We start from the raw sequence: 13,319 nt of genomic DNA on the forward strand, positions 1-13,319 counted from the left end.
GCCCAACAGAAATACTCCACGTGGATAACATTTACAATCAGGAGCTCCTCAGCTGCTCATTCCACCACTGAGTTTACAATGACTTATGGGTAGAAAAGCCATACCAAGTAATTTACTACACTGCAGGGGTCTATCCTGTTTGTGGTTCATTTGATTTCTTGAATGGATATACTCTCGTCTTCAACATATCAGAGAAATTCTCCTCCAAATAATTGACAATTTTCTCTGGTTTTATTTGTCTCTCTCTCGGTAGAGACAAATAACCTACATGTAGGTTATTCTTTTTGAGGGTTCACATGAACCTTAGGCTTCCTTCATTTTCTTTTGATCTTTTTTCTGACTGATCCCTTTCCAAAGATGTATTCAGGTATTTGTCTTCACTCTCACTAATTCTGTCTTCCACCAATTTGATTCTCCTTTGCTTGTTCAATGCATTATCTATTTCTGAGAATTCAGTATTAGTATCTCTGGATTTCTATCTGTAAATTTTGTATCATTTCTAATTTTTCATTTATTTTGTCATTTTGTGGTGGCCTAGTGCCTAAGGCATTTGATCGCTAACCAGAGGGCTGGTGGTTCAAACCCACCAGCCACTCCTCCAAAGAAAGACTGGGTAATCTACTTCCGTAGTGATACCATCTTGGAAACCCAAGAAGGGGTTGCTATGAGTTGGATCCGATTTCATGGCAGCAAGTACTGTCTTCCAAAATTGTTCTAGCGTTTTGTCTGTGTTTTCTTTGATTTTTTCAGTGTTTTTCTTGATTTGTCTCTCAATCCATTGAGGGTATCTAAATATAATTGTTTTGAATTCCTTATCAGGGTGTTCCAATGCTACTTCTTCCTCAGGGATGTGTTCTGGGTCTGTATCCTGAAATTATTCAATTTCTTACTATATTTTTTATTTTTTAAAGATTCACAATCTTTAATTTTTACATAAAAGTTTATTTTATCCAATTCTAAATATGTCATATCCATATATGCTTACCAAAATGCATTAGTTTTTCCTTCTTCTACTGCTTTTTCTATGGGTTCAAGAGAAAAGATACCATTTGGATCATCATTAGCTTCAATTATCACTGTAGCTATTCCATACTGATATACTACTGTATCACCTACATTAAAAAAGAAAAAATCAAAATGTCAAAAAGGTAGTTAACCTTCTATTACATTTATATTTTTCATTAAAAAATAGTCCATAATTAAGTTCAAATTTTCAGCAAGAATTTACTTACTATAAGTCATACAATAAATATAAAATATTACTATATTTCTCTGAAGAGATTACATACAACACACACACACACACACACACATATAAAGAGATAAAGATGCCTAATAAGTTAAATGTGAAATAGTTCCTATTCTTGTCTTTTGAGAAAGTATTTAATTACAAAGGAACTATATTACTGAAAAAAATATATACACTCTTCTTCATAACAGGATGATTTCTACAGCTTATTTAGAAATCAAAAGGTACATTTTTCTAATTTCAAATTTTTAAGTAATTTTTTATGTAACAAAAATGAAAAAGGAATATCCCTTAACATAAACATACTCTTGTCTATAGTGACTGCTAGGAGCTCTGGTAGCATAGTGCCTAAGGCACTTGACTGCTCACCAGAAAGCTGGCAGTTCAAACCCACCAGCCACTCCTCAGAAGGAAGGTAGGGCAATCTACTTCCATAGTGATATCGCCTTGGAAATCCAAGGAGGGATCACTGAGTTGGGTCCAACTCGATGGCATAGTGACTGGAACCACTAGTTCAGGTTTTCTTCTTAGATTTCTGCCTTTAGGGAATACAGTTTGATCTGATCATTCAAAGAACTATGAAATCTCTACTGTATTGAACTTGATTCTCCTCTATACCAATTCTTTTCACAGCAGGTAGCACCATTATTGCCTATATATTAGATCTCTGCTAGTCACTTCCTTGAGGTTGATGTATCTTTGCTTTTGCTCTAGCTGTTCCCTATGTAAGCAAAAGCCCTTCCCATCTTAAGTCACCTGGCTAATTCTTAGTCATTCCTCAGGACCCAGATCAAGCAACAATTCTTCAAAGAATTTTGAATTAGTTAAGCTAAGTATCTTTCAAATGTGTCCTCGCAACACTTTGCGCTATGTGAACCTATAATAACCATTATCACATTATACTCTTCTACACATACAGAGAGAAAGAGACAGACAGACATATCACTTGACTGTAAGCTCCTTAGACAAGTGCACATCAAATCCCATGCCATAGAAGAGTAGATGCTCAATAATTGGTACATTATTGTACATTATTGGTACATAAATCCCTGGGTAGTGAAAAGGGCTAAAGTGTTCGCTATTAACAAAAGCATTAGTTTGAGTTCACCCAGAGGTGCCCTGGAAGATAAATGTGGCATTTTACTTAAAAAAATCAGCCACTGAAAGAAAGTCAAAGATGCATCATAGAAACACTTAGTCCAAGGGACTGGTGGACCATGGGAACCTCAGCCTACACAATTGGGAGACCAGCAAAACTAGATGGTGCCCAGCTACCACTACCAACCACTCAGATATTGTTTGTTGTTGTTGTTGTTTGCCGTCGAGTTGGTCCCGACTCATAGCGACCCCTCCTTGGGTTTCCGAGGCAGTATCACTATGGAAGTAGGATTGCCCAACCTTCCTTCCGAGGAGTGGCTGGTGGGTTTGAACCACCAGCCTTCTGGTGAGCAGTCAAGTGCCTTAGGCACTATGCTACCAGAGCTCCTAGCACTCAGATAGGGATTAAAATTGAAATTCCTGTAGAGTAGGAGAAAAATATGGAACAAAACTCAAAATCATGAAAAGATAGAGACTGGTGAAAGCCCCAAGACTATGGCCCCAAGTCACCTGTCAAGCCTGAAACTGAACTCACTCCTGTGGCTTTACCTTCATCTAAACAATAGACAGGTCTACAAGGTGAACAATTACACCAGTTAGTATACTCCTTAAGACAATCAACCATAGGAGATCAAAAGGGCAGCAACTGCCCAGGGAGAAATCTTAAAAGGCCACAGGTTAAAGGTAACCACAGGGAGAATATGGGAATGGAGCAGCTACATTGTGAGGACTGCATTCAATGATATGTAACAAAACGTGCATGAACTGTTGAATGGAAAAAGAATTTGCTTAGTAAACTTTCACCCAAATCACTAAAAAAAGTTAAAAAAAAAAAAAAAACCCAGCCCTTGAAAACTCTATGGTCAGACAGCCAACAGTTACTTTAAAACAATGATGAGAATGTAAGGAGGCAGAGAAACTAGATTAATGGAAATGGAACAACCACAACAGGAATAGTGAGAATGCTGGGAGCTATGGTGTTATAGTGCCCAAGGCATTTGACTGCTAACCAGAAGGCTGGTGGTTCAAACCCACCAGACACTCCTTGGAAGGAAGACTGGGCAATTTACTGCCATAGAGACACTGCCTCGGAAACCCAGTGAAGGGTCACTATGAGTCGGGATCAACTCAATGGCAGTGAGTTTGGTTTAGTTTTTTAGTCACACATTGTGAAGAATTTAACCAATGTCACAGAATAACTTATATAGAAATTGTTGAATAGGAACCTAAACGTCTGTGTACACCTTCACCAAAAGCACAATGAAATATTATTTTAAAAAGAAAACCCTGTAGAGCACAGTTCTACTCTAACACAGATAGTGTCACCAAAAGTTGGAATTGACTCAATGGCAAGTGGTTTTTATAAGTTATTTATGATGTTAGCTGAACTCATGCACATGAAACTTTCAAAATTATATGAGGACAACACTTAAAACCAAAATGATAGAGACAGGAATTCTATATATAGTCATCATATTAAAAAAAAACTTATACATACACAACTTTAAGGAGCTCTGGTGGCCTAGTCCCTAAGGCATCTGACTGCTAACCAGAAGGTTGGTAGCTCAAACCCACCAGCCATTCTGTACAAGAAAGACTGGGCAATCTACTTCCATAAAGATTTAATGCCTCAGAAACCCAATGGGGGTAGCTATGAGTTGGAGCCAACTTGATGGTAGTGGGTTTGGTTGTTTTGTTTTGTTTTGTTTGGGGAGGGTGGAGGATATAACTTTACTCATCCTCACTTTATAAGTGACTAAAGAAAAGGGAAAAAAAAATTAAGTAGATAGTAAGTCAGACATTACAGAATAGTAAAATAACAAAGTACCATACCATATAATCTATCAAAAAATAAAGAAAAATAATAAAATCCAATTTGACTGAGTTCTACTACTATATACATGTGTGTGATATTATGAACATGTCACTAGCTATGCTAAAAATTCATTGTTTTTCTATAGGGCAAACTGACAATTTTTAACAAGTGCTCTAAAGATGGTTACATCCCATGACATAACAACTCAATCATAGGACATACACTCTAAGCAATAATTACCAAGAAAAACAACCCCTGCTAGCACTTGACATATTAGATGCACTGACCATCACCCTCCCACCATAGGTCTCTCAGGCTCTTCATGTTTAAAGAACATAAACAGAACAGAAAAGAGGAAGAACTAAGAAAGTATGAGTAAAAGCACAAAATCCAGAGATTTTAATCATGTGGTTCTTCATAGCTAAAATCACTGGATCCTCAGATACTATCATTTCTAGAACAAAATATTGTGACAAATGCAAGGGCGATATGGATACACACACATACCTAAACCAGTCACCAGTCATTCCTTCTCTCCCTCTTTGTCTCTCATCAAAAATATGCTTCCCCAACAACACATTTTAAAAAGTAAACAACATAAATCTCTCCTTCAAAGTCCTTTTCCATTCCCTTTACAAAAGTTCAGGATGTTTTGATCTATTATTAACCTTGGTAACATTTTGTCCCTGAAGATATTTTTGGGACTCAAAATTTTCATAACAATTACACCAAATTAATAAATTTCATCAAGAACTTATTTTGAGAGTAAATTCTACTAGGACAATATCAGTCTATCATCAACTTTCTATACCTCAAAGCAAAACTTTCTTTCACCAAAATTACTTTTGTGTAAAAATGGCTTTCTTATAAATTTGACAATTATTTGATTCATCAAGTAATTTTTGTCTACATAAAATTTGGCTAATTATGTTTTTACAATTGTGAAATCTCTTTTGTGGCTATTACTCGATTTTTTTTTTCCCTCACCAGGTGATAGTTTTTAGTTTTAACATTTTTGGTTTTCTTGGTTAAGCCCTGTAAAAAACAGGAGACAGAGAAAGGCAAAAGGAGAAAGACAAGTGGAATAGGAAGAAAAATAAATGGAGACAAAGAGATACAGAGAATGGTAGAGAGAAATACCAAAAACAAAAATCAAATCTTTTTCTTTTCCTCATCCTCTCCCTGAATGAGCACAGAGCAGGGAGAGAGAATGCATGACTGGTGACTGGCCCAGGCATGGGTGTGCATGCTTCCTTATTGGAGAAGAAGAGCTCCTTTCCCAACTAGGTTACCACTGGCCAAATCTGGAACAATTTGAATATCAAAATCAGTAATGATTGTAACAAAATAACCACTTCATTAAATAGAAATCATGAGTCCATAGTGATAAATAATTGAAAACTGAAAATTTTAAAGGACCTTTCATAAAATATATATCAGTTACCAAAGAAAAAGTATTTTACAGTGAGAAGACTGGCAATCACCACCTTAACAGTTGTCAAAGAGAGTATCACAGTAAAGGGACAAATCAAAATCATGTGCCAACTGACAGGATATGGTAAGAATACAGCATTACTTCTGTGAAATTCCTGTGAAGGATGCATAACTTGAATCTTCCAGTCATGAGGAAACATCAAACAAACCCAAAATGAGGGATATGCTACAAAATAACTAGCCTGGAATCTACTATACTGAGAAACTCCCAGATTGAAGAGATTAAAGAGACATGACAATTAAATGCAGAGCATGATTTGGGGCTGGATCATTTTGCTAGAAACTGTTTTATTGGGACAACTGAAGACATTTGAATGGGGTCTGAGGATTACATGGCAATAATTGTTTTAATGTTAACTTCCTAATTTTCAGAAATGTTATATTGTGGTCATGTAGAGGAGTGCCTCTGTTTGTAGGAAAAACACACCAATGTATTCAGGGGTGATTATACATTATGTCTGCAACTAATTCTCAAAAGATGCAGGGAAAAAAACTGCATTCTTAAAAGAACAAAACAAATTTCAAGAGAAGCTCTAGCCCTCCCAGTTTAATAAAGGTGAGGTCAAAATATTTTCAAGATCCACATAGTGGAGTCAAAACATCCTGCTTGATCCATAAGATGGAAAAGAAAGAAAAGCCTATTACTTCCTTTTGTACATTATAATTCATATTGACTACAATACCAGAGAATTATCAGTCCGTTGTATCCAACCACCTACAGAACACTGCTTCCCAACCAGTGTCCCCAGCACTCTGCTATGAGGGGAAATTGTTATAAAATACCAATCCGTTAAGCTCTTGAGTGAGTAGGGAAGGCCTAGAACAGCTATATTCCTAAGATTCATTGTTTAGCTATGTGTCCCCTTTCTAATATAATTTTCTAATTGTGTTATATTGTGAAAAAGTTTGAAAAATATTGTCAAAGTGTTCCAGATACACATATTCCTCACCCTAACCCTCAAAGAAATTGAATAATAGTAATAATCACCTTGCTGTTGTCCAGTCACAGGTAACAGTAAGTACTACTTACTTACCATTGTACAGCAGTACTTGTCATCTCAACAAAACACTGAACCAACAGACTTGCCTTAAAAACATAATTTATTTACCTGTTGAATTAAAGAGAATTATATAAAAGGACTCATCCGTTTCTGGGATATTATCTTCATTAACATATACAGATATGTTCTGCTGTCTTCTTCCAACCTCAAACACGAGTGTTTCCCCTTTCTCAAAAGGAACAAAGTCTCCCTCTCTTGCAGTTGCTTTCCCATCCACGGTGGCATATTGGACAGTGCAGGCAACATCAACAGACCCATTTCTGACAACAGTAAAGTAAGCAGTCCCACCTTCTTGAACCTTCACTACATGAGGTTCTGAAAAATCCATAAAGAAAAGAAGGAACTAGTGAGTGTTTTGATTTCATCTACATATTTTCAAATCATTATGTCTTCACTTTACATTTCCCTCTGTCCTTTGCCATAAGAAATGTTCTCTACTGAGTCTTTGCTTGAAAAATCAGCCTATTCCCAACTCCACCATGAGGCTTCTTCTGATTACTTCAATAGTCAATGACCTTCCTCTTTCCTTAATTCTTACAGGATCCAGTCTTCAACACCAAATTTGGCAGTTAATTACCTACCTTTTTAAAATCATCTTCCTATTGTTTCATATATCTTATTTCCAAATTTAGACTTAAAGTGCCTTAAGAACTTTAAGATATCTTTTATTTTTGCCACAGCAGATATCAGAAGGCTAAGTACAGGACCAATTCATTAATTATATGTTAACTGAAGGTTAATAATATGAATCAATAAAATTTAGGAGGTTTAAAAAATTTCCACAATGGTAAAGTTGACCTTTATATAGCTTTAAAAACAAGTTTAAATTAAATCTCATAAATAAAATTAAGAAATGCTTCAAGTGAAGGGGATCTATGTAGGAGACCCTTGATATAGAGGGAGAACAATGTAGAACAAAACTCAAAAATCATTTGGAGGAAAAAAAAAAAAGGTGGGGACCAGGTTTGCTGGTCCGATAGAGCCTCGTGGAACCACTGAGACTATGGCCCCTAGCTGCCCTTCAGGTCTGGAATTGAACTCACACCTGTGGTTTTCAGCCAAACAAAATACAGGCATATGAGTTAAACATTTACCTCAAGTAGATACAGTCCTTGGAGAGAACAATCATAGGAGAAAGAAAGGCTGCTTATGCACAGGGTGACAGCTCAGGAGGCAGGAGTGTATGGAGGGATGGACACTGGGAAGAGGTAACTATGGGGAGGAAGTGGGAGGGGAGCTGTTGCATTGTGGTAAACTGTGGTCAATGACATGAGACAAAGTATACGTGAACTGCTGTATGAAAAGTGAATTTGCTCTGTAAATCTTCACCCAAATCACAATAAATAAATAAATAAATAGATAGATAGATATAACTAAAAAAAAAAAAAAAGAAATGCTTCAAGTGGCAAATAGCTCTAAAGATAGTTTCAAAGTGAAAAAATATGGAGAAACTTTAATTTATATGTCCACTAAGTATTAATAAGCATAACATGTGACAAGCCATTAACTATAATATCCAGGTCTTGACCCAGCTGAACTATGTATGGAATAAGAGTGTTTTTTGCACAAAAAGGAGAAGAATAAAACCTAACAAAATAGTACTTTTATTTTATTATTTCCCCTCAGAAGACCTTCAAAAATATTTTTAAAACAAACTGAAAAAGAATCATCTGAACAAATCTTGAAATCACACTTAAACAAGTATTAATTGCACTGTAACTAAAACGTTAAGTTAAAAATTCATATAATTATAACTTAACACGTATGCTGGTTAGAAAGATGCAGTCTCAGTCAAGTAAGATAGAAATACTACCTGCAAAATAAATGGGGTCATCATTTCTTCTAATCCTCAGAGTTGCAGTTGTTTTATTTCCTATTTTAGCTCCTCCAGTGACATTAAGTAGGGTAATGGTAAATTCTTCCATTTCCTCTGGAATCTTTTGGAAAACATGTTACATGGGTTCAAAGTCAGCTACATATAGTTATATTATATATTCCTAAATTATTTTTTTAATTGTTTAAAGGGCCCATTAATTATACTAATATTTATTTCCACTTCTGAGGGAGAACCACTGTGTTGTTGTGTTGTTGTTAGGTGCCATCAAGCCATCTCAAACTCATAGTGACTCTACGCACAGCAGAACAAAACACTGCCCAGTCCTGTGCCACACTCATGATCCTTGCTATACATGAGTCCATCATTGCAGCCACTGTGTCTATCCATCTCATTGAGGGTCTTCCCCTTCTTTGTTGACCCTCCACTTTACCAAGCATGATATACTTCTCCACAGAATGGTTCCTTCTGACAACATGACCAAAGTAGGTGAGACAAAATCTGGTCATTCTCACTTCCAAGAAGCATTCTGGCTGCACTTCCTCCAGGACAGATTTGTTAGTCTTTTTAGCAGACCATGGTGCCCTTAGCATTCTTCTCCAACACCACAACTCAAAAGCATCAACTCTTCTTTGGTCATCCTTATTCATTGTCCAGCTCTCACATGAATAAGAGGCAATTGAAAATGCCATTGCTTGGGTTAGGCTGCACATTAGTCTTCAGAGACACCTTTGCTCTTCATCACTTGAAAGAGGTCCCTTGCAGCAGATTTGCCCAATGCAATATGGCATCTTATGTCTTGAATGCTGCTTCCATTGGCATTGATTGTAGAACCAAGTAATATGAAGTCTCTGATAACTTCCCTCTTTTCTCCATCCACTGTGAAGCAGTTTACTGGACCAGTTGTGAGGATTTTTGTTTTCTTTATATTGAGGTATAATCCATACTGCAGACTGTAGTCTTTAATCTTCATCAGTAAGTGCTTCAAGTCATCCTCACTTTCAGCAAGCAAAGTTGTGTCATCTGCATATTGCAAGTTGTTAATGAGTCTTCCTCCAATCCCGATGCCACATTCTTCTTCATATAATCCAGCTTCTTGGATTACTTGCTCAGCATTCAAGTTGAATAAGTATGGTGAAAGGATACAACCTTGACACACTCCTTTCTTGATTCTGAACCATGCAGTACCTCCTTGTTCTGTTCGAACAACAACCCCCTGATCTATGTACAGATTCCTCATGAGTACAATCAAGTATCTGGAATTCCCATTCTTCTCAATGTTATCCACAATTTGTTATGATCCACACAATCAAATACTTTTGCACATCAATAAAACATAAGTAAACATCTTCCTGGTACTCTTTGCTTTCAGCTAAGATTCATCTGACATCAGCAATGATATGCCTCATTCCACCTCCTCTTCTGAATCCAGCTTGCATTTCTGGAAGCTCTCTGTCAATATACTGCTACAACCGTTTTTTTAATTATCTTCAGTAAGATTTTACTTGCATGTGATATTAATGATATTGTTCAGTAATTTCCACATTCTGTGGGATCACCTTTCTTTGAAATGGGCACAAATATAGATCTCTTCCCATCAGTTGGCCAGGTAGCTGTCCTCCAAATCTCTTGGCACAACTGAGTGAGCGCCTCCAGCAGGGCATCCATTTGTTGAAACATCTCAATGGGTACTCCATCAATTCCTGGAGGCTTGTTCTTCGCCAATTCCTTCAGTGCAGCTGTGGATTCTTCCTTCAATACCATTGGTTCTTGATCATATGCCACCTCCTGAAATGGATGAACATCGACCAATTCTTCTTGGTAGTGACTCTTTGTATTTCTTCCATCTTCCTTTGATACTTTCTGCGTCATTCAATATACAGCCCATGGAATTTTTCAAAACTCAAGGCTTAATTTTTCTCCTCAGTTCTTTCAGGTTGAGAAATGCCAAGCGTGTTCTTCCCTTTTGGTTTTGTAACACCAGGTCTCTGCACATTTCATTATAGTAATTGTCTTTGTCTCCTCGAGTTGCTCTTTGCAATCTTCTATTCAGCTCTTTTATCTTGTCATTTCTTCCATTTGCTTTAGCTACTCTTTGCTCAAGGGCAAGTTTCTGAATCTCTTCTGACATCCATTTTGGTCTTTTCTTCCTTTCCTGTCTTTTAAATGACCTTTCGCTTTCTTCATGGATGATGTTCTTGATGTCATCCAGCAGTTCCTCTGGTTTTCGGTAACTGGTGTTCAATGCATCAAATCTATTATTTAATTGGTCTCTAAATTCAGGACGGATATTATCAAGGTCATATTGTGGCTCTCATGGGCTTGTTTTAATTGTCTTTAACTTCAACTTGAACATGTGTAGCAGAAGTTGAACCACTGTACAGTATTGAATTAAGATTCAGACCAAAAAAAAAAAAATCTTTTTTTTAATGTGTATTTATCCCAACAGCCACATTTTTTTACTAACTATAAAATTCAATGGAAATAGAGATATTTTGCCTTATATAACTAAAAATGGAAATCTTACAATCTATTATTTCTATAAGAAACTGAAAATGTTGTTTACCAATAAAAAGGGAACAGAAGTATAACTTTTTTATATTTGTTTAGAACATAATTCATAACAGTAACTAAAGCTCAGCTAGCTGTGGAAGGCCTCTGAACCGCCTTACTGAGGTGTTACCCAAGAGGGTCACAAAGATCTCACTCCTATTTCATATCAAGAAGAGATTCCCCACAGCTCTGGGCCTAAGTGTATGCCAACGTGGACAATGTTTCTCCTTTACTTCATGCATATGAGCTCATCTTTTCCTTACTCTAAAACTGGGATTTTTGTTTTCTCTTGTGGAATGAATGTGAGGAAAGGAGGCAGGCCACTTGTCCTAAAGCCACAGCTGTCCTTTCCCCTCAGAAAGGTTCACTCTCCATTGTTGCTAAATTCTCTAACAATAGCATCTTCTTTCTCTTCACTATTAATAAGAAGGAGCACCATGCTGGATCCATGACCCATCTGGCTCAGCATCCTGATTCTGAGAGCACCACAGGACACCTGTGTGAAATCTTGATAGATGGTGACCTTGTCATCCCACAGTCTACCTACTAACCCAGGAATTTACCTTCTCCACAGCCATGAATCCCTGATATTTGGCACATATGTAGTGTCACTGACCTCTATCACTTTCAAGAGCTAAGAATGCCTTTAAAGGAATGAAAACATAGTATTCCTCTTTAGCCTGGGGTCATATTATTAAACCTGAGTTCTTTTTCACTTATTTCCATAACAAAATTATTACCAGGTATTTAATCATTTAATAAAAAACAATTATTGCACAACTAAAACAAATAAAGCAGAGTCTATATATGCAATATTTACCTCATCTGGTAGGGAATAAATGGTGATATTTTTTGAAAATTCCTGATCTCCAAAGAAAACAGTCCCTTGGATGGGAAATACATCTTGTGTGAAGTTTGGACTAACCACCCATGATACACTAACATCACCAAAGTTGCCTCGATTTCTTACTACATCATAAACAGCTGTGAAATACAAAAATATATAATATGCATGAATATATATCAAGCATTTTTTAAATGACGAGTAAACAGATGTTAAAACAAATAAAAGTGAAAAATAAGACTTTTTAAAAAATAAAGGCCTATTATTTGTTAGTATAGTATCCAAGGTACATATAAAACTGTATTAGCAAAAAGACAATATTATTTTTTTTAAGTGTATTAGCCTAGTCCTCCCTCTGTAGACTTAAAACTCACTGCCGTCAAGTCAGATCCAACTCACAGCAACCCTTCCTTGGGTTTCTGAGGTGGTATCACCACAGAAGTAGATTGCCCAATCTTCCTTCCATGGAGTAGCTGGTAGGTTTGAACCACCAGCCTTCTGGTTAGCAGTCAAATGCCTTAGGCACTATGCCACCAGAGCTACCTCTAGACTTACATCATATCAAATAAATAGAGTCAAACTTTTCTACCACTGTTTGGGATTTTAAGTCATTCACCTAAAGGAGCAGTTTGGTGAGTAGTAAGATGCACCTGTCACAAAGTCATATAATGATATGTGCTATAGGCAGCTAGAGAAAGCTGCACCCTCAAAAGTTATTTTCTTACCTAGCTAGACCCTGCTCTACAAAGAAAATACTTCTCACATCTGGCCACTTTAATAGTTCTAACAGTAATTTAGCTTTAAAGTTCCTTTATTTGATTTAGTTCATTCTTGAGTGTTTGAGTTCCACTGCATAGGGTGAAGTGAAATCAAAATAACACTGAAGTCATCTGTATCACACTACTTACTACACAGGAAATAAAAATACAACACAAAATGTGACTGAAAAAAAGACCAATCTGTACACTACATGTACTTTCTAAGGAAGAATGGGCAACTGAAAAGCTAGTTAATAAAAAAGATAAATTAAAAAAATGATTTATTTCTTCCTTGGTTAACAGCAATAGAATATAGGAAGGAGAATAAATTACCACTATAGGTATCCTCTCCTTTACTTTCATTTATCAAGACAATTAAGCCATCAGAAACAAATTCTATAATCCCATGAGGATCATCATTTTTCTGAATTGTTATGTTGACAACCGTAGCACTTCCCAACTTGCTTTCCCGTTCACCATGACTGCTGAGGACCACCCAATAGTGTTCATCCAACTAAATTGAGTAGATAAAATTAGGAAAAATATAGAGTTGAAAATTTTAGAATAAATGAAAACTATATATTCAAGAACATTAGTATATTCAATTTTTCA

The 13,319-nt window shown here is 36.4% G+C and overlaps 1 protein-coding gene across 1 annotated transcript in view; it reads right to left on the minus strand.

Annotated features, from left to right (window-relative positions):
* Window positions 1-13,319, minus strand: part of ADGRV1 (adhesion G protein-coupled receptor V1) — a 947,781-nt gene that overhangs the window by 888,958 nt on the left and 45,504 nt on the right. The window contains exons 13-17 of the mRNA XM_007943393.1: window positions 13,041-13,221; window positions 11,926-12,089; window positions 8,532-8,655; window positions 6,767-7,033; window positions 986-1,112 (exon numbers count right to left, since the gene is read on the minus strand). Of these exons, the coding sequence (XP_007941584.1) occupies window positions 986-1,112; window positions 6,767-7,033; window positions 8,532-8,655; window positions 11,926-12,089; window positions 13,041-13,221 (863 nt within the window). The remainder of the gene's footprint in view (window positions 1-985; window positions 1,113-6,766; window positions 7,034-8,531; window positions 8,656-11,925; window positions 12,090-13,040; window positions 13,222-13,319) is intronic.

This window comes from Orycteropus afer, unplaced genomic scaffold (assembly GCF_000298275.1).
Source record: "Orycteropus afer afer isolate SDZICR_OR568_19922 unplaced genomic scaffold, OryAfe1.0 scaffold00105, whole genome shotgun sequence".
Lineage (NCBI taxonomy): Eukaryota > Metazoa > Chordata > Mammalia > Tubulidentata > Orycteropodidae > Orycteropus > Orycteropus afer.